The sequence below is a fragment of the Dipodomys spectabilis genome, unplaced genomic scaffold, assembly GCF_019054845.1.
Source record: "Dipodomys spectabilis isolate Male_0828 unplaced genomic scaffold, ASM1905484v1 ptg000145l, whole genome shotgun sequence".
NCBI classification, from domain to species: Eukaryota; Metazoa; Chordata; class Mammalia; order Rodentia; family Heteromyidae; genus Dipodomys; species Dipodomys spectabilis.
Window position 1 is genome coordinate 7,856,980 of NW_024870822.1, and position 22,803 is coordinate 7,879,782.

The window sequence follows — 22,803 nt, forward strand, 5'->3', positions numbered from 1 at the left end:
ATCATGTCTTTACCATGTATAAGCAAATTGTTTTGCCCCTTGGGGCAACAAAGAATTTGAATTTTCCCTTATGCCTTATTTTTATAATCAGATTTAGCTGAGCATGGTGACACACATCTGTAATCTCAGCACTCAAAGAGCTGAGAGAGGAGTTTAAAGGCAGCTTAAGCAAAACCCTGTCACAATTAAACAAAAATAAATAAGTAAAAAAGCAAATAAGCACTATTCCTCAAAAAGATATCAGATTTCATTAGTAAATTCATTTCATTAGTAAATGAACAGTTTGGCCCTAGATGTATGATATCAGCTGACAATATCTTAGAAGAAAATTAAAATAACATTTGTAATATTATAAAGGCATGAAGAATGCAAAATGAAGATACACAAACTACTTATATGTACATGATTCTCAGCCAGAATAGGATAATTTCTTCATTCATCCAGTCATTTGGTAACTAATTATTGGAGCCTGCTGGGGATACAAAAATGAATAGAATATAGCAGGACTCTCGGAAGGTCCTCATTCAGGTAGAAAGAAATCTATAGATAAGCTCTCCTTCTGTGAATGGCAAGAACTTGGCAAGCTCAGGGCCCTAGATGTGAAAGGTGGAGTGATGAGGCGGGGACTAGATCACAAAGAGTTCCATCCTCCACTCAAGGGAATGTGGCTTTTTGTCTGCAGGCGATGCCAGAGAATCCAGGAGGGTTTCCTAGTGGGTGAATGTGAATGTATATGTGATCGGATTTGGGTATGATTGACCACCCCAGCTTCAGGGCAGGAAGCATTAAGCAAATACCTCTACAATTGTGTGAATTTGCTAGGCCAACCATAGCAAAATACCAGTCTAGGTGGCTTACTCAACTGACATGCATTTTCTCACAGTTCTGGAGGCTACAAGTCTGAGGTCAAGGCCTCCGATTTCTCCTGAGGGTTCTTTCCCTTAGGCTTTCAGATGGCTGCCTTCTTTTTGTGTCCTCACATGGCCTTTCTAAGTGCATGTGCATCCCTGAGTCTGTAAGGCCATATTTCTTCTCACTGCAATGAGCTTGGATTAGGGCCCATGCTAATGGCTTCACTTCAACTTCATCAGCTCCTTAAAGGCCCTGTATCTTAATATGGTCACATGATAAGGGACTAAGGCCTGAAGGCTTCCTGAGATGAATTTTGGGGAGACATGTGCAGCCCATAACCGAAGTCAACCAAAAATCAGGGGAAACCTATGCTTTGTCAGAGGATAGAGATGTGCTTGATAAAGGATAGAAAGTGATATGTGTTGTAACAAACCGTTTAAGATAAAGATGGGTATGTTTATCAGGAAGGGAAAGAGACTTGCTCAGAACAAAGTCCACCTCTGCTTTTTTGCTCATTTTGTTGTGTTACTGGGAACAGTGTTCAGGAGATGGTGTACTCTCCATCTTTGGTCTGTCTTCAAATATCTAGTTGAACTATTTAAAGGAGAACTTTGAAGAACACCTGATACCTAATGCATAGTACTTATGAGAAACATAGACGTAAGAAGCAATAATACATTTATCACTTGAGCTACAAGTAGCCTTAAGATGTTGGTAGCTATTGCTTGGATAAGGAAAGAGGACCTGGATGTCCTTCCTTTTCAATGCCTAGGAGCTATGGGCCTCAAGAACTATGATGAAGCCCGGTGCCGTTGGCTCATGCCTGTAATCTAGCTACTCAGGAGGCTGAGATCTGATGATCATGGTTCAAAGCCAGCCTGGACAGGAAAGACCATGAGACTCTTTGTCTCCAATAAACCGCTCAGAAAACTGGAAGTGGTGCTGTGGCTCAAGTGCTAAGAGCGCTTGCCTTGAGCTGAAGAGCTGAGGGACAGCACCCAGGCCCAGAGTTCAAGCCCCATGACCAACCAAAAAGAAAAAAAGAACTATGATGAGTTTCCCAGACGTCCTTGTCTCCTGCTTTACATTACAGAAGGGTGGCTGTGGTGGAGGCCACCTGGCTAATCTCCGGGGAGACTTATGGAACTGTTGAAATGGAACCACATTTTACCTGAAGGAGACTTCATACTGTCACACCCACAGGAAGTCCTTAGTAGCGCTGATTAAGTGTAGTTCTTATTAGTGAAAATTGTTGCCAGCTGAAGGGCAAGGAAAAGCAAACACACAAGAAATAGCTGAGGTCTCCTCTCTCTCTTATCTCATCACTGTCACTATTGATCAAAATAACCTTGCCTGAGAGGTTTCTTTTAAATTTCATTCTTGTAGTGCTCCATTAAAATGTTGACTTCGAAAATGGGAAGAGTCCATTTTATTTGGATCCTAAATTTTCTTCTGGGCTGCTTTCTTGTCCAGAGTACAAATTATTCAAATTGACATAGGACACGTGTGCAAAGTAATATCCCCTCTCGTAGGTACTTCCTAAAATTTCAAGACAGTCCGTGGAGTGGATTAGATTATACAGGGAGTGGGGACTCTGGAAAGAAAATAGAATTGTGTATTGATGCCTTCAGAAATATTATTTGATGGCAATAAAATATTGCCTGAAATTCCCTTCAGAGGGGAGAAAATGGAGTTTGTTTGCAGTAATTGCATTTTCTAGCATTTCCTCTCACACTTTCCAATATAAGCCAACTGGAACCTGTGATTTGGTTTTGCTTATTGGCAGAAGTACCATGTAAATTGATCTGTGATGCATTTAAAGAAGATGCTTTGAAAGTTTAGAAATTGAGATGGCTTTTTCTTATTAGATTTCCAGAGTATTAGGGTTCATTTCTATATTTTAGTCTAATGTAATATTAGCCAAATATGTTCTTTTTCAATTTAGTTTTAATCAAGTTCTGGAAGACCATTTTCATCTAGCCCCAATGGTGCAGTTAAGGGAGAGATTTTATTTCCACTGTCAATCCTCTGTTCCTGCTTCTGTGGCTCCTCCCTTGCACACTGGAAACTTACATTCATGCGGCTCAGACATTATTTCTACACACAAAAATTAGATGTCGTTTTTACAGAAGGATTTTTATTCCTATTGTCAAGGTTAAGGAGGGGGAGAGACTAAAAGCCTCAAAAAGTATTATTTCTTTTTAAAAGATGTGGCCTTTATGCATTGTGTTATTTTTGTTTAATTTGATTGTCATCATATTTAAGGGTGGAAAGTGCAAACACATAGGATTTGCATTTGTTCCTTTAATTATTCTGTAGAGTAATTGCCACTTATTTTATAATTATTGTTAGAAGGAACACCTTTTACTCCATTGGTTTTTAAAGGCTTTGCAGGGAGAAAAAAAAACACAACACATTGTTCTTTAGTTCATCATAGACTGTGCCAGTCGATACTTCTAGTTTATTAAATATACATATTGAATATGCTCTTAAAGTGGTAGTAAGTAGAAAATGGACCCTTAATCCTGAGGGAAGTTACAATGTGAAGCAAAGAATAACTGAGTTAAACTTAACCACCATCATAATATTTTGTGTATCAGTTATTTTACTAAGTCCTTTCTGATATGACTAATTTTTATATCCACTAGATCATTCTTACAAAGTATGATCATTCTTTGTATGATCATTCTTTTTTTTTCTGATGGTTATTACCAAGGTTATATAGTATGTTATTAATTTGAGTGTCACTGGAAATAAGTGACAGAAATAGGAAGCGGATCCCAAATCTATGTGGTTCCAAAGCCCAGGATCTTCCCTGACTGTCTTGTACTCACATATTCCTATGAGCTCAAGTGACATAAGCATGCACGTGTCTGATTAAGATAAGCCTTGACAATGTTTTAGTCTACTTTTCCTGAGCATAGCTGGTGATTCCTGAGATTCCTTTATTATGGAAGAGGTTGAAGAAGGGCAGGGAGCTTTTTAGCTGTGGCTTCTCACACTAATTCTTAGAACAGAATTCCTACTCTCAGACTTTCACTCAGCATTTCTTGCATTCTCCTGGCTTTCTGGCTCAGTCTTGACATTATTGTAATCTAGTTTTCTGTGTTTAATATTTCTTAGACTTGGTTTCCCATTGCAAGCATGGAAGAAACCCTAATGCATGAGTTTCAGAGGAGAAGGTAGCAGTCTGAACCTGCTGTGTGGCTCCATCAGCAAGTGTGAGTATTAACGTGAGAGCTGTCAGGACTTGTGAAAGTTAATGGAGCCTGACGGGGAACAGACTGAGGTCAGAGACGGAGTTTGCCCTGACTGAATGTTTGCAAGTGAGTGAAAATGTGGAGCCAAGAGGAATTCCTGGAGATCCTCTCGTTTGTTTAACGAGGAGGCAGCAAGCACCAACTAAGTGTTAAGGGGACCTCAAGGAAAGGTGCCTTCTCTTCCTTAGCACTCCTATTTCTAGGATGGACTCTGTTTCCAGGATGGACCCAGACCTTCTCTGCTATTAGGCCTTGGTAATCACCAAGCAAGGAATTGAGATGTAGTGACTTCTTAGCTTCTTCCAGAGTCTCAGAATTCTTTGGTGCTCTGAACATAAGTGTTACATATTTTATTTTTTCCTTTCATCCTTATGCAGAATTTTCTACTTGACCAATTATAGCTCTAGGTTATTCTTCTGCATTCTCACTGGATTAGAGAGTCTTCAAAAGTTTCAGTATTTTTTTTCTGTGTTCTTCCTGGAGCTTCTATATTAAAAATATAATTTTAAGCAGGAAAATTCTCATTTTCTATCTATCTTTTGAGTATCAGATGGTTTCTTTATATGGGCATTACAGACCAGTATTTTGTAGCTGGTCCATAGCATTGCCCCATGCAGGCTAAAGGTTAGAAATGTATTCAAATTCTAATACAGCTATTTGTTTGTGAATAGTCCCATGATAACATGGGTTATATGATAACAGGATTATATAGCTGTTAAATTCTTTATGTGTGTGTGTGTGTGTGTGTATCTTTATTGTAAAGGTGATGAATAAGGGGTTACAGTTATATAAGTAAGATAATGAGTACCTTCCTTCCTTCGTTCCTTTCTTCCTTCCTTCCTTCCTTCCTTCCTTCCCCTCTCTCTCTCTCTCTCTTTCTTTCTTTCTTTCTTATTTTGGTCAGTCATGGAGATTGAACTCTGGGCCTGGGTGCTTTTCCTGAGCTCTTCAGCTTAAAGTGAGTACTCTACCACTTGAGCCACAGCATCACTTCTGGTTTTCTGGTGGCTAATTGGAGATAAAAGTTTCATGGACTTTCTACCTGGGCTGGCTTTGAACCATGATCCTCAGCTCTCAGCCTTCTGAGTAGCTATGATTACAGACGTGAGCCACTGGCACCAGGCTCAGAGTACATTTCTTTTTTTTTTAAGTTTTTTATTGTGAAAATACTGTACAGAGGGGTTATAATTACATGAGCAAGGTAATGAGTACATTTCTTATCAAGCATTGTTGCTTCCTCCTTTATTTTTCCCCTACCATCCCTTCTCTCCCATCTTTACAACTACACCCCCCCTCAAATTGTAAAGTTTTTTTCGACATAAGGTCTTGTACATTTCATTGTTGTAATGGGTCCACCTGTATCCCTATTTAAACAATTTGTTTTTTCCCTTGCCCTCCCCAAATTATACCAACATCAAATACAGTGAAAACAGGGGTTATACCATGGGGGAGGGACATACAAAGCAACAAAAAAATCACATGGTACCTTATAAATACGTTCAAAACAATAGCAAGCAAGAAAAAAAAAAGCATTTATGTCCTTATCTTGGGGTTCATTTTGCTTAACATCATCTTATCTGATCTTTTCTGCTTGTTTCAGACATATACTAGTTATTGCGAATAAAGGAAACCATGGGACTATGTTTCTTTGGGCCTGGTATATATATATATATATATATATATATATATATACCACATTTTCTTGATCCATGCATCTACTGAGGAGTATCTGGATTGGTTCCATATCTTAGCTGTGGTTAATAATGCTCCAATAAACATAGTTGTGCTGGTAGCTTTAGTATGGTATTGTTTGTGATCATTTGGGTAAATGCCCAAAAGTGGGATTGCTGGTCATAGGGGAGCTCTATGTGGCATTTCTTTTTAAATAATGTTATCCCCTCCCTCATTTTCTCTCACTGAGATCACTGAGATATGTGTGTGTGTGTGTGTGTGTGTGTGTGTGTATACACTAGCACTGGGGATTTAATGCTTGCCCTGGAAACCATGCCTTAGTTTTATTTCCTCAATGCTGGTGTTCTGTTACTTGAGCAGAGCTACACGTCTGGCATTTTTTAGGTAATTGGTGATAAAGAGTCAGGGATTGTCCGAACAGGGCTGGAATTTTCAGATCTTCGGCTCTGCAGTAGTTAAGATTTCAGGTGTGAGCCTCTGGAGCCCAGCTTGGATTCATCTTAGTTCTCAAAAGTGAGACTGTGTTCTAGTATATTGCCAGGGAAGATGAACCTGAAATTGTGCTTATGAGTCTGATTTTCCTGGGTACCTCAGAGATCTGGGTAAGTTCTTCTGTCCTGTCTTCTTGCTATTGTTTTTCTTTCTGCGACAGACTGATTTTTGCTTGCAGGGAGTCTTATATCACATATGCTCTGCTTTCTTCATACATTCTCAAAGTTTATAATTTTGAAGAAATGTAAGGAGTGAGCTTAGAGATTGGAGATCTTAAAATTTATCTCCTTTACGAAATTCAGTTTTCTTTTATTGAAAGAATCTGGTGGTCCATGATGGCTTTTGGATGCTTGATCTCACCAGAAACTACAGCTGTATTCTAGAATTTTTCTATTGGCTTTAGCTGAAGAAAATAGGACATTACAGTCAACTAACTTCACTTGCCAATTTCTTGTCTGGAAAAAACATGGGCTGTAGGGAATGCTGGTCATTTTCATTAGCCATAAACTGGTGAACCTTTTTGGTTGCCCTATTTGCATAATCCCCATTTGAGAAGAATGAAGAATCTCAGGCAAGAGCAAGTGGAAGGCATGGTCCCAGGAAAAGTAAATGTGCTGAAATTGACCTTGGGTATTGATTTGATCTGAACTTGAATTTTCTAGGGAAATACATTCTATATTAACTCATAGCAGGAAAATAAGTTACAGTTTTATGGTACTTAATTTGAGGCACCTTCATCTTTATTGGGAGAGAGAGCCAGGGAATCTAAGTATGGTCAATGTAATATATAGATATAGCTATAGATAGTATGTATTTAAGTGTGTATATATACATACTTTGAACCTGATGTGTATGTTCCAGGTTCTCATTATTCTTCACTGATTTCTGCCAAGTTCAATTTAATTCAAAGGTTCTTTTGAAGCCTCTGTAATCCATAGATGTGTTTAGGTTTATTACTTCAGACGTCCATTCTTCTTTCCAAGTTTAATCCTAATTCTTAAAACCATGTATATTCGGGGGCTTCAGATAAAGCCTACCCTTCCTTGGGTAGGCTCCCAAGTTTTCCTGAGAGGTTGTAGGCAAGAAATTACACCAACAGCTGAAATAGCATTTGGAAAATGCCTTAATTGAGCCAAGATGTGTGTTGTCAGTGCATGAAGCTGGCTCTGCCCCTTATGTCCTATGGAGAAGAAGCTAGAAAGGATGGGCAGTAAAAACATCTAGAACAGAGATTTCTGTTACATGGTACAACCTCCCACCCCAAATATGGACCATACCACCTAGAACCAGAGAAAAGTTCAATGTAGATGGACACCTGACATGAGAAAGACTTAGGCTATTAGATTCTGTCTTAGCCAGACTTTCTCAATTATTACAACTTTGGGTTCATCTAAAAGAACAGTAGCCTGGGAGATGAAAGAGGTATATAATCTTGTCTTACTTGTATTTGCAATGTGGGCCGTGAATTTGCATGGCAAGTGGCAGCATCTCTCTGGCAGTGGGTTTCTTTAGTAGCAAAGCAGAGTCACATGAATACATAGCTTTACTTTTTAATTATCTTTCAGGCACAGTTTCCTCTGCTTTTCTTCATGTTTCTTTGTTCCATTCTAGGAGAGGTTGAATGGAACTCACTTTTCTCCCCTCCCCTCCCCTCCCCCCCTTCCCTCTCCTCCTCTCCCTTCCTCCCCTCCCCTCCCTTCCCCTCCTCTTCCCTTCTCTTTCCTTCTCTTTTTGTCCCACAGTATTTTATTTTTACTGTGATGTACACTTTTTTTTTTAGAGATTATGTAAGTTGTTGCTTCTTTTCAAAAAATATCTTTTATTGTGAAGATACTATACAGAGAGGTTACAGTTACACAAGTAAGCTAATGAGTACATTTCCTATTGAGCATTGTTACCCATCTCTTGGTATTTCTTCTACTATCCTTTCCCTTCCCATCTCCCCAACACCTCCACTTTTGTATGGTAATGTACAGAGAGGTTACAGTTATGTAAGTCAGGTGATTAGAATATTCCTTTTTTTTTTGTCAGTCATGAGGCTTGAATTCTGAGACGTTGTCCTTCAGCTTTTCAGCTCAAGACTAGCGCTCTACCACATGAGCCACTGCACCACTTCCCGTTTTCTGAGTGGTTTATTGGAGATAAGAGTCTCACAGACTTTCCTGCCTGGGCTGGCTTTGAACCGAGATCCTCAAGATTTCAGCCTCCTGACTAGCTAGGATTACAGGCATGAGCCACTGGTGCCCAGCTGAACTGGTACGCTTTTTGAACAGTGTCACCCCTTCTCTCATTTTCTCCCAGTCCCCCTCCCCCCCCACATCCCATGTTGTATTCTTCATTTCCAGCATAGTGTCTAGTGAGTATCAACCTTCCAGAGCAGGCTGTACTGGAGGCCCTCCTGGGTCATGTGCTGTGATTCATGGAGCTACCATAGGCAGCACATTTAATGTGTTATATGGAATGTAACCTGACATTGATAGGGTTGCTCTGGGTTTGCTTTAAAGTTAGTATAGACTTACATTAGACCCTTACATTGATGAATGATTTTAACTTTTCCAGATGTTCTACACATCCCATTCCTTGTGACATACTCACAGAGAGAGAGAACTCTTAGTTGAGTATAGTGGTATATGGATGTCATCCTAGCACTCAGGAGGCTGAGGAAGGAAGATTAAGAGCTTTGAGGCCCTCCTGAACTCTATAGAAAGAATCTTAGGGGAAAAAAAAGAAAAGAAAATGAAAAAAGCCACCACTATCTGATTGCAAGCAGAAATCAGATACATTTTAAGCCAGTGGTAGTAGGCTTGAGAGAAATGGAGTCTGATCTTACCCAGTGACTTTCCACTGTTGATTTGTGGTTGAGTGACCACCTTCTATGTTCAGTGATTATTGGAAGAAATGGGATTGGACAAGAGGAGGAAAGAAGCAATGTGATGAGGGCATATATCGTGCCCATTAGGATTACTCCATTAGAGTTGAGTGTTTGGTGCTGTGTGTAGTTTAGAGGCCTCCAGAGCCCACCCACCTTTACCTATAGACCTAGCTACCTGTTGACCTTGACACTACCTTAGTTGCTTTGAAGACACATTGGCCCATTGCTATCCTGCCATTAAGTATGAAAGTTTTCTTTCGAGAGAAGTGCAATTGTGCCTGGCACCAGGGAGTAGGCGAGCTTGTGAATAAATGAATACTTAATCAAATGATGGTTGGGAAGGGTAATCATCAAAACAACAACACCATAACTAATGTCTCATGTGTATGTGTGTGTGTGTGTGTATGTGTGTGTGTATGAGTATACCATGACATGAACTCAGAGCCTTGTGCTTTTGTTTGACAAATGGTGAGCTTGGGGAGCCATGGTTTCAGTTAGGCTTTTTAACTAATTAGTTGGAGATGGAGTCTCAAGGTCTTTTCTGTCCAGATTAGCTTTAAAATAGTGATCCTCAGGATTTAACCTCCTGAGTAGTTAGGATTACAAGCCTGAGCCACTGGCTTCTATATAGCTAAGGTCTTTTGGAGTAACTAGAAAGTGTCAGAAAACATGCAGGCTCTTTATGTTCAGAACACTGTTTAATTCTCTCCCAATTTTAGACATAGTATATAACTTTCTCCCACTGACATTGAGGAAGTGTAGCTTACAGAGGATTAATTCAACGTTAGTTGGCTAGACCAAATGTCTGGGGAACAGAATAGAGTGGTTTATAAGGGCCTAAACTTGGGAAGAAAATGAATTCCTCTTTGTCACAGCCCAAGTTGACAAGCTCAGTGTCTGGAATTCTTAGGAAGCACCTGGTGAATCTTGGTGAGGCTCATTCATTTCATTGCTTACTCACTGTATATGAACTGAGTGCCCACTATTAGGAAGTATTTGTTGTATACTTAGGATCAGACAAGGAACCACAACCTATACTTTCTAGCTCTTTAGGTCTAAGGGGAGACAGTTGTATGTGAAACTCCAAAGTAGAAAATGGAACAATAATAGTTGACATATCCTGATTATTTACTTTTGAGGCTTTATCTCATTTTATCTTTGCCATTAGCTATCATTGCTATTCCCATTCTGCTGATATCCTTTGAGAATGTAAGAAATTTGTCTATGGCCATATAGTTAACACATGGTAGAGCCCAAAGGGGTCTGACAATGTCATGGAATGAGACATGCAAATGAGATGATGCACAGAAAGCTGAGGAAGAAGATTGGGTGGAGAAGAACTTGGTACAGCACCAGCAATCAGAGACAGTGGTGTAGCTAAGGGAGGATCAGCCTAGTGAGAATTGAGAAAAGTCCTTGACCTAGGATCTTACTTAGTGTGTTATTAAGGACCTTTCAGAGAAACTTTTGGAAGAGAATAGAAACAGAAGCCAGACTGTCTCAGAAAATTTCTGAGTAGCCATTTGTCAGCAAGTTGTTTAATTCAATAATATACTGGTCCATCAAGCAAGGCAAAAGTGGTGAGTGGTCAGGTAAGAGAAGAGATATGAATACAAAGGTCTGCTGGAAAAAAGAGGTCAGAATTGTCTGATCTTTTGATTTTCTAAAAGAGACTGGAAGCCCAGATGTGTGTGTGTGCATGCGTGCATGAGTGCATATGTGTGTGTGTATAATACTGTGAATGCTCCTGAATTATTATTTATTTATTTATTTATTTATGCTCACACTGAGGCTTGTGCTCAGGGCCTCACATACTTGTTTGACTTTTTTGCACAAGATTGATGCTGTACCACATAAACCACTGTCCACTTCCAGCAGTTTGTTGGTTAACTGGAGATAATAGTCTCACAGACTATTCTACCTATACTGGCTTTGAACCAGGACTTTCAGATCCCAGACTCCTGAGTTAGCTAGGACTGCACTCTAGTATGGGAACAAATGAAAATGTCATTGATTAGCTTATTTTTTTTGAAAAGTGTAACTCATTTAAGAGCTATCCATGATATATTGGAGGGTTGATTTTTAGCCTACCAGCTAAAGCTTCTGCCATTCCCAGCTCCAGAAGTTTGAAGCTAAATGAGACAGCATTTCCAAGAAGCAGGAGGGTCAAGTTCTGTTTAAGATCACTCATGATGCACCACATGCCTGTATACATCTCAGAGGTGCTTATGTTTTGTCTTACTTTATTGTCATGATGAGTAAACCCAAACTCACTGCAGAGGGAGATTCCAGAGATAAAGAGAAGAGAGGAGATGTTGGAAAGACCAAAGGTGCCAGTGGATATAGAAGAAATGAGGTTAAAGAGTCAGCTATTAGAAAGATGAGCAGACATATACAGATGCAATGATGGAAAAGTGAAGAGGAAGAGGTGATGAGATCCTACCTCCATCTTTATCCTGTGGGTAGGGAACATATTGTATGTCCCATGAGGATCAGAGGGAACCTGGGAGCTGGAGTGGAGCCTAGAAAATTTGTATGTTGGCTGCTTTGGTGAGTAGGTGGTGGCAGGGATGTGGAGTAGCATTGAGGACCCACTTGACTTCCATTTCATCAGTATCTATTTATGGGTAATAATATTGCCAAGCTCAAGTAATGTACCGTCAGATTCACATTGCACTGCTAATTACTTATCAACTCCCGAATATCCGTACCAGTACCCTGAACTGATGTGTTGGTTCCCTGCACTTCATTCATTCACTTGGTAGCATCATTGCTTCACTATGTTGTGGATTATCTAGTACTGTTGGCTACTCAATAACCAACAATAACAATAGTGTTTCTCAGAAACAACCTTATATATAGAAAAGGAAAAACTGAAGCTATATATCATTATACTGTTATATGTTTCCAAACAGGCCTTTTCAAACTATACAGAACTACCTGACATTTTATCAAGGGCTCATCACCATTCCCCCTAAAATGTTTTTGAGTATCACTAATAGAACACATACCATATTTGGGGAAAGATGTAATTGACTACTTGATAGAGTTCTGTAAGTTATATAGAGTGAGGAAATTTTCTGTTAGAATAATTATGTATAGCTTTAGTTTCTACTCACATAAGTTGACTTAGATGGTCTAATCAGAATAAAATGGATAAAGGCAGGCACTTCTTTGACAATTTGAAAGTGATACTATTTGAATAGCAAGAAGTTTGAAGCTTGACAGCAGAGCCTTCCAAATTAATCTCGTATGGGGTAAAAATGAAAATGCCATCAAGTAACAAATTTGTCAGCCAACCTGCTTACACTTTTCATATAAAACATAAAGGTTGGCAGATTATACAAGAAAGGTCAGTTCAAGAAAAAAATATGTCAGACAGTCTTATAACATAGGTAACAGAGGCTGGAGGCTGGAAACTGCTATTGGATTCTCAGAAAGAGATGAGTCTGTTGGCGATGTGTAAATATCATCACTGATTCTGCAGCAGTTCATTTTGGTGGCTACTCTATGCTGAGTCTTCAAAATTGGATTTAAAAGACACTGAGGATGTCTGTCATCTGGAGGAAGATTTACTTTGCAACAGTTTTACCTTTTTGCTTTCTTTCTCTCTCTTAAAAAACTGTCTAAAGAAGAAATATTTACTTCTTTTGCTCATGTCTCATCCATTTCAAACTAAAACTGTAAAATAAGGGTGGAATGGGAGACTGTACCCGTTTGCAAGAGCTCTAGTGCATAATGAAAGGGTTTACAGTGAGTCTATCATCATGAATGATTAAAGAAAAACTGGACAACCACAGTGTGATGTGTACAAGTAGAGAAGCTCAAAGATTCACACAGGCATAGCTACGGATTACTGTGCAAGCAAACATTGGAGCCTGTTTTGGCTTGGGAACATTGGCAAATCTCAGGGTGTAGGATCGAGCCATGATTATTATTAGAGTTGTGAGGCCTCACAGATTTCCAGCATGTGTAATCTTGGGAATTTGCAGCCCTGTTAATCTATCTTGCAGCTGACCTTCAAGTGTAAGAATTGTGCAAAATACCATCACCACTCTATCAAAGGAGCTTGCAATGCACATCACACTCTTAATTGACAAACGTGCATAAACATGTATTTGAGAGAAACTTCCTATTTTTTTGGTGAGCTCTTCAGCACAAACTTGCAAAGAACTGAGGCCACACAGTGGGTGGGCTGCAAATCCAGGCTTCTCCCTTGGTTCCAGGCCTTGGTCCTTCTGCAATCTTAATTTCTGTCAGACTGCCTTTAGCTCTCTCTCAATGCACATCCTATACAAACAATTCTGTCACCACGAGGAACTGAGAAATGAAGAGCTAAAGCAAAATTGTAGCAGTACTGAACCTAACCTCAGTCTGAAAAAACACTTTAGTGTTCGCAAGTGTATTTTCACTGTGCTGCAGACAAGGTGAGCGCTCTACGGTACAGTGCCTTACTGTTGGCATTGGGGAAATGCAAGTGGGCATGATAGCACAATCTGCCCACCTGCAAGCCTCAAATTTTTTTTAAAAAGTGATAGAAAAATCTCTCTTCCTCACTAAGCTTTCTTCATTAAATTATTGACTCTGGCTTGCTGGTACGGACCAATTCTTACCACAAGTGTATCCAATTTCCTGCTAGTGGCAACATGAATTCTTCCTGGAATAGCAGGAAACATTAATTCTGCATTGGATCCAGGGTCCTCAGGAAGCTAGAATTAGAGATGCCATCATCCCATCCCCTTTTCCTCCAAAATAGAGCAGCTGCCCAATAGTGACACTTGAGGGGTGGGTAATGACAAGAGTAAGAAAAGGGCATTAATCTCAGGATGGGGACAGCTGCCCGGCACTATTTCCCTTTGGATTTTGTTTCTTATAGCATCACAGTGAGTTATTAATATGTATGATCTGTACTTTATTCAAACATTATAAATCTATGCAGAAGTCTGGTGTTTGGGTTTTCCTTTATAGCTTTCATTCTTCTTCCCAGAATTATCTCATTTCGATCGGGAAACTTTTGCATAAAAAGCACACACGAAGAACTCCTATTTCCATACCATAAATATTAAACGGGGGTTAAGCTTTACAGTTTCGTCTCTCATCCCAACGGGAGGAAAGTTAGCCTTCCAATCAGGGGGGCCTTAATAACATTCTTTTTATTCACAAGCCACAAGGTACACTTAAGATTCAGCTTGCAAAAGGAAATTGTACTGTATAGTTCCTTTCATATGTGTACATTGTATAGTGCCTGGCTACAGCATGATTTTTGTTTGAAGGATATACTAAAACTCAAGCATTTATAAAACTCATTAAGAATAGTTGGTTGTATTATTTTGGGAGAACTAAACCAAGTCTAGGTCCTCTCTTAAGGATCATATTAAAGTCCTTTTTTACTGGATAATTATAAAGCGTGGATTCATTACTGTGTGAGTTCACAGAGAAACTGTAGAATACAGAGGAGGGAAATGGAACTTGAAAACTTAATGTCTTCTTAGCAGCTTTTTTGCTTCCTATCTCCTGTTTATTGTCGTTTTGTTAGCATAAAGGAGTCATCATAAATTTTGGTGCACATGGAAATAGAAATATGTGAGCTATTTCATTTGGGTGAACCGCCTGCTAATCACACAGTCTCTGCTGTTGTACATCGTAATGAGAAATGAACGTGCTAATTGGTACTCTTTTTCCCCCCCTTCTTTTTATTTCAGGAAACCTGCCCTATGAATATAAAATAGTGATTGCTGGGAATCATGAACTGACATTTGACAAGGAATTCATGGCAGACCTTGTTAAACAGGACTACTACCGTTTCCCCTCTGTGTCCAAATTGAAACCGGAGGACTTTGACAATGTTCAATCCCTTCTGACAAATAGTATTTACTTGCAAGATTCGGAGGTAACGGTGAAGGGATTCAGGATATATGGTGCACCTTGGTAAGTGTTTATTCCAGCAGTCTCCCTTCCATTTTATTTATTTTTTTAAATGGCACCAAGAAAGCATGGTTTGGACTTAGATCCTTTAAATGTAAGTGATTACACTGGAAGAAAAACATATTGCTGTATTGGAAATGAAACACATCTCAAGAACAGTTGCTGGACAGTGTTGTTTTTGTGGTGAAACAGATTCCTTTCAGAACAATGGGAGGAGGGCATTGTGAGTTATTTCTATATTTATGTGATCAGAGCCGCCTGTGGGTTTGTGCAACTCTGAAGGTCTTGGGGAAGGTTACCACAGCACCCTCCACATACATTTGGTTATTCAGAACATTCCATTTTGGGTAGCTCATGGCCCATTCCTTTCCTACTGAAAGCAGTCAAAAGATCATACGTAAACCATGATTTTTTCAAATCTCTCTGTACAATAGAATGACCACCTTTGTAGACACTGATTTTGAAGCTCTGCTCCCATCCCTCTTTCCCTCTGATTCACCTCCCTTAGGTGAGCAATGTGTTAATTTTTTAAAGTTCTCCAGATGAGGCAGCTCCATATTCCATTTGGAAGTTTTTGGTTGAGAGCTCAAAACTAACTGGAAGCAGATATTGATCCTCAGGAACTCTTTGGATATGGGCTATCTTGGTTATCAGAAATCTAGTTTTGAAGAGGTTACTTCACCGTGGTGGAACTTTAGCTTTTGTATCTATAATATGGTGAAAGTAATGTCTAATTTAGAAAATTATTATAAGAATTCCATAGGTGACATTTTGATTAGCCTTGGAAGAGAGCCTTAGTTAATTTGTGAGGAAAACGACTATATTGTGCTTTCTGCTCCTGGCTCTGCCATTAAGCCTTAGCATCAACGCTTTCAGTCATCAGAATGAGTATGTTGGAGCAGACAATCATCAATATCAGAGAATTCTAGGATTTAAATTTTTTTTCTTTGGAACTCAGGGCTTTCTGGGCAGGTACACTACTGCTTGAGCCATATTTCTAGTCCTTTTTGTTGTGGTTATTTATATATTTATTTTTTGGCCAGTCCTGGGGCTTGAACTCTGAGCCTGAGCACTGTCCCTGAGCTTTGGTGCTCAAGGCTAACACTCTACTACTTGAGCTATAGCTCTAATTCTGGCTCTTTGTTATTAATTGGAGATAAGAGTCTTGTGGACTTCACTGCCCAGACTGGCTTTGAGCCTCAGTCCTCAGATCTCAGCATCCTGATTAGGATTACAGGCATGAGCCACCAGTACCTGGAACTGTGGTTACTTTTCAGTTAGGGTCTTGCTTTGTGCCTGGGCCAGCTTGGACTGCAATCCTTCTATTTATGTTTCCCACTGTAATGGTGATTGTGATTGCACACCACCATACCACTTTTTCTTGTTTGAGGTAGAGTCTTTAAATTTTTTTTGCTTGGGCTGGCTTTGGGACTTTGTTTTGTTTTTCAATCTCAGCCTCTTTGGGAGCTGAATTGATAGAGCCACCACACTTAGATATAGGTTCAGATAAGGATCATGTGAACTTTCTGCATAGGCTGGCCTCTAATCACAATCCCCCTGGCCTCCATCTCTTGAATATATAATAATATATATATAATATATAACATATATTATATATATAGGTGTGAGCCACAACCATCTGGATTAGGAATTTTTTGAGCTTTCTGTGTATATATTGAGCAGAAGAACCAACCTTTAACCATCTCATCTGAAAAACCATACAAGTCCTTCCTCAAGGAGTTCTGGAGAGAGCCAGAAAGAGTGAACTTATATTATCCCCCCTCTATTTGATGGTTTGATTTATTTTCTGTAAAATAGAAAGCTGAGTTCTTTTCTGCAGTTTTTTTTCTTTCTAGTTTTACTGGATTGTATCCAGAAGGACCTATGGGTGAATATATAGGCAATATATTTGTTTAAAATCAATCTGACAATGATGGTGAGCTCTTAATTAAATACTGTATGTCAAGCACTCTTTTAAATTCATTATATCTGTTATCTCAATTAATCCTCAAAATACCTTTAGGAGATAGGCACTATCATGATTCTCACTTGGCACACACAGATGGTTAAGTAACTCTCAGGAAACACCACAGATAGGAAGTAGTAGCATCCTGATCTCAGCTCAGCAAGCCTGACTTCAGGGAATTCAGTTGGGCTGAGGTAGTTGTGATGGTAGTATAATTAGTGGGTGTGATCTACACATCCCATTTAAATTCAGCTTTATTAATGCCCATCAACTTACTTTTTTATACATGAGAAGGTGTTAAAGAGCATGAGAATAAACAGCAAAATGAGTTCTGCCCACCTATCATCTGAATGCTGATCTTGAGGTAATGCAGGATACAGGATGTTATTGCTGCAGACTGGTCTGGATATAGTACATTCCTGGCTTTAAAATCCAGTTTTGCTTATTTCTGTTTGTTTTCTTAGTACTGGGATTTGAACTCACGGTCTTGCACTTGCTAGATAGGCAGGGGCTCTACTAATGGAGCTGTAACTTCAGTCTTGCATTTTTTTTTCAAGTTTAATTTTCTTTCATCTTTAGGATAAGACTCTCACTTTTTGCCTAGACTGGGCTGGATCTTCGGACTTTGATTCTTTCATTATGCCTCCTGAGTATCTGTGTTTAAGTATCCCAGCGAGTCACCACACCTGCCATACAAAGCCTGATTCTTATTAACAGTGTAACAGTAATAGTTGAAAAATGACCTTTGATCACCAGAGAAGCTCTACATTTGCCCTAAGATCATTTCTTCAAGAATGTAAGATTTCTGTGAAACCATCAGATGGCACAGAATGTCTTAGGTTATACCTACACAAGAAATTTCATAGATCCCTGGCTGATAGTTGCTGAAATAATAGCAGCAACAGATTTCTTCTGTTCTCTGAGTTGATCCAGATCTGTTAGGACCAAGTATAGCTAAACCAGAATATAGCTGTGATGAATGAAGGGATGATTTGGAGTCCTGAAGTAGATTTTTTGCAGTATCCTAAGATGAAAGGACAAACCAAAAAAATTCAGATATGTGATGTAATATGTGATGTAATAACTGAGTTTGGTGATGAAACAAACTGCTGACAAAGCTTAAATCTGGACTAGGTTGATACCACTTAAAAGTTTTAGTTTTAGTCATAGGGTGGTACACATTTCTTTTTAGATACAGACAGGATTAGCTTCTGAAAAGTTAGCCTGAAATTGTTGTTATAAGATTAATAAATTCAATTTTATACTTTATACTTTTATACCTTAAAGTCTTTGTTTTAAAAAAAATTATCTTTAAGTAGTGGTACAAAGGAGTTTCGACTTGACATGTCAGTTTATATGCACAATTCATCTTGATCAATATTGCCTCTTCACTGTTTTCCTGTTGACCTTTTTAAGGAGACTAAGAATCAGGATGAGGTGGTTTCTAATACTGGTTCTAATTCTGCTGACTGAAACTAGGCCAGTCAATTAATTTCTGTACTTAGACTATAAAACAAGGGAAATAAGGTTTGTCTTAGTCTCTTTCATATTCCACTCACTTAAATTTTTGTCAAAGTTAGACTCTTCAATGATCATAGCTACCTAGCTAGCTAGACAGCTAAATAGATAGATATCTATATATGTAGTAGGCATACTTGATTAATATCTTGTGAAAGTTTTAATCACTTTCACTATTAATAGGTAGTCTAGAAGCCAACTTTGGTGAACTTACAACATTTCCATTTTATCCCCTGCATGAGTTAGGTGTTTGTCCAACATCTGAGATTTATTTGTAGGTACATGGCTACTTAATAACCCAATGAGTATTTCAACCTTGAAGAACATGTACTGATAAAAATCAAAATAAAAACTGTGGTACTAAGGGTTTCCATTCTGTCATAGGTTTCTGAAAAGCAATTTTCATCATGCCAAAAAAAATAGCTTTAACTCATGTATTTAGATAATTTATTTTGATCCCCAGTACCACAAAACAATAGTAGATTTGTAAAATTTGGAATGTAGGGTTGGATGTGTAATTCAGTGGTTAGAGCACTGGCTTGGCATGTGCAAGGGGCTGGATTTGATCTCCAGCACCAAAAATAAACAAACGAATGAAATGTGCACTGTGACTTTGTTTTAGCTTCTGAGAAGCAATATTAGTTTGTATTCATTGTGTGTCAGCAAGCTTGTATCCTGGTTAAAAGCTCCATAAAGACAAGAGAGAATGAAAGTGTTGTTTCCTGATATAAAATATAAAAAGTTTGTATGTAGAGTAACTTACAGCATTATCAGAACCTTCATAGGTATTTGCAACGGTAATGTGCTGAGGTATGTTTTAGATTCCTAAGGGAGGGAATTCGAATGTGGTTTGGTGGGTCTGGAGTAAAAATTCAGTGTCATAAACTGAAGGAGTTGTAAGCACATGGCCAGTTCAGGAAGCAATGAGACTTCCTTGGAAGAACAAGCCTGGATGAATTTCTCAGAGCTCTTCTTCCTCATTCAGTGGTAAAGCAGATTCTGTGGCTGTTCTGTGCATTTCTTCATCATCTCCTTTTTCAGGTGATAGTAAAGAAAGCACTCAGATATCTCCTTTAAATTGTTCAGTCACAGATTTGCTGAACTTCTGTTGTTAGTTCCCTCTCTTCCCCTTGGGGGTGGGCTAGAAGAAAGGGGATTGTGTTGTCAGGCAGTTGGTTAGGTCACAATCTCATGTTGAAAGCTTACAGATTTCTCATGTTCCTAGTGCTGAATCTCTGCCTCTCAGATAACCCCTGATTTTTTCTTTCTGACTCATTCTCAGCTCTGTGAGAGCAACATGTCATATGTCACATATTAGCCACTTTGGTAACTGCTTGTCTGTCTAGAGCAAAGGGAACATGGGATTTAGAAAGCATCCTTGTATTTTTGGTTTCTGAATATGTCACCATTGTTTCAGTGTGAGTGGATATTTGTACTCATTCCACTGGCCTTTCTTTCCTTTTCTAATTTCAGTTGCTTTTTGGATGCTAAGATGCAGTGTAGGGGGAAAATATCCACATACTGATTGATCAGTAAGCAAGCTACATAAAGTATAAAGGTCTATACTGTGCCAACCGGAGCAGAGCAGCTGTATTGTTCAGCAATACCCTGCACCTTGTTCTTCTCTTAAACAGAAATATAGAGCTGGTCTCCCGTGGCGTTTAATGAATATGAGTGGAGCTTTCCAATGTCCAGGAATTTGATCTCTAGGCTGACCAAGGGGTCAGGAACAAAGAGCACATTTTTTCATGTTAGAGTGGACTCCAGGTGTAATTTGTCAGATTTAGTAACTGTGGAGGAAGTGCCTTAACTTCTACAGCAGGAAAATTAGATCAGAACTAGGCAGTGCAATTCTAAAATGGCTGAAAGAAGAGAAGAGAAAGCCCATTGAGTAGCATTGTCATAGAATGTGTGAACAGGCATTTTTTTTTTTTTTGTCAGTTGTGGGACCTGAACTCTGGGCCTGGGCGCTGTCCCCAGCTCTTCAGATGTAGACCAGCAGTCTACCACCTGAGCCTCAGCCCTACTTCTGGCTTTTTCTGCTTATGTGGTGCTGAGGAATCGAACCCAGGGCCTCATGCATGCAAGGCAAGCATTCTGCCACTGAGCTACCTTCCCAGCCCCTAACAGGCATTTTTTTTATCCTCCTCTTCTTGTTACTTCATTTTTACATCAAAATCATGTTGAGCTCATTCATTCATTTAGATGGAATTTTCTCAGCATTTTTCAAAGAAGGAGTTAAGTATAGATCCCACATTTTGCATTATCGATAATTGTGTTTGCACACAAATGGGTACAAGGTTGCTCATATTTCCTTGTTCTGATCATTGTAATAGTACTTTTTATGTTTAGCCTGTTCAGAAAGGCTTCAGATGTTTTTATTTGCAATTATAAGTTTTGTAATGCATCGTGTATTTTGCTGACAGCCTCCAAGTTCTTCAAATAGTGAACAAATTAACAGCAGATATTGAGTGAGAGGATTAAAAAACCAATTGGCAACTCATATGATAGAATGCAGATATGGGACTGGGTGGAATGGGCTCATTTATTTTATTTTCACAGTCATACTTTGTAATTAACTTGGACAATAAAAAAACGGAGAAATAAAAAAGGGACATCTCCATGTTCAGCAGAAAAATCCTTTTGCACTGAAGAATGAGACTATCAAAATTGTCTTGTTCTTTACTCTGTTTGGAAGGACCTCCGGCTTTTATTCAGGAGGGGTCTGAGAAGTGTTGCTGCAGAAGAAGGTCGTGTGTGTATGTGTGTGTGCGTGTGCGTGTTAAACAAATATGCACTCTACTTTTACATGATTCTGTTTAAAGGCCCAGGCTAACATTTCATTTTTTTTGGACCAGGGCCCATATTCTCTTCCCATTATGAAACCTATGGCTGTTTCTGTGCTGGTCTAGAGTTACAGGGCTCTGTTTACATTTTTTTTTTTGCCTGCTTCAGAATGCAGCTGACTTCTCATTAAGCTGCACAGGATCAGCTTCACTTCTGGTTTAACAACTGCCCTGTTTATTTGAAAAAGTAGAAAACACAACCCATCACTTCACTTCCTACCTCTCAATGATAGCCAAATTAATACACCAAATATCACTTCCCAAGCCGGCCTATGTAGAGCTTGTCACATTGCATTCAACTCAGACCTTTCCTGCTAGTAGCTTCTTCCAGTTCAGCCTTTATAGCTGTTCTAGCGCCAGTACCTGCCAGGTCTCTCTGTATGAAAGAATGTGGAGGGGGATAAACAAAGATCCATAGGCATTCAGTTGTATTTCATCTAAGGCCTGGACATCATTTAAAGGTTTGCCTGCACATCAAGAGTGAGCAACTCAGCTAGCAAATAATAATGCACTTGCTTTGGGGATGGTGTTTTACAGTCTGGGAACTTAGACAATTCTTTAAAGTCAGGTCATTTATTAGCAATAAAAATTAAATAGGAGCTAGCATTTACAAGTGGTGACCTACCAGGAATTATTGCTCAGTATTGTTGCCTTTGGACAGAGAGACCAAGTTAGGGAGTTTTTGATAGAGGAGATTTGCTCCAAGTTACAGAGCCGGTTCAGGGAGAAATAGGTCTAGGTTCTGCAGTTCCTTTGCCAAGTTCTTTAGACTAAATCAGGATATCCTAGTAACAACAGATGCCATCTATTCCTTGACCTAAATCAACTCAGGAAGTGATCACTTCTTGTCTTTGAAGGCTTGGCTGTTTTCCGTTTAGCTGCAGAAAGGCGAGACAGAACCGCAGGCCACTATGCTTTAGGAACTCTGCTGTGGTGAGGTGTGCTTACAAAGGGGAAGCTAGAAGCATTGAGAAGAAAGGCATGGGCTAGTGCCTTTTGCATTATGTGCTCCAGAGAGTAGGATTTTACAAAAGAAAATTGCATTCTGATGTGTTATGAAACATGGGCCGGCTCCCTTTAGTCCTTCCAATTTACAGGGAAAATTTCATGTACAACACACATATGTGGTCAAGGAGCCTCATGCCATAGCTTTTCCCCCTGAAGCAGCATGCAGGAGGAGAGAGGGGGGCAACCCTGGGCATATCACCAAGAAGGAAATGCTGGCACGCTGGCGGTGTGCCCCAGGCAAAGTCAGATTGGCATGGCCCACACACTGTGCCCCAGAGATCTGAGGCATGGCTGGCTACTGGGTGTTCTTCCGTTTACTCATGTTACCATCACAGGTTCCTTCTTTGAATCCCAAGTTGTTCCTGGGAGGTG

The 22,803-nt window shown here is 39.4% G+C and overlaps 1 protein-coding gene across 3 annotated transcripts in view; it reads left to right on the forward strand.

Annotated features, from left to right (window-relative positions):
- Mpped2 (metallophosphoesterase domain containing 2) overlaps positions 1–22,803 on the forward strand; it is a 173,368-nt gene that overhangs the window by 78,555 nt on the left and 72,010 nt on the right. For 2 of the 3 annotated variants that reach the window (XM_042691478.1, XM_042691479.1), the window contains exon 4: positions 14,871–15,096. In XM_042691478.1, the coding sequence (XP_042547412.1) occupies positions 14,871–15,096 (226 nt within the window). Of the gene's footprint in view, positions 1–3,975; positions 4,074–14,870; positions 15,097–22,803 lie in introns of all 3 variants that reach the window. The other variant, XM_042691480.1, reaches the window with a different exon arrangement.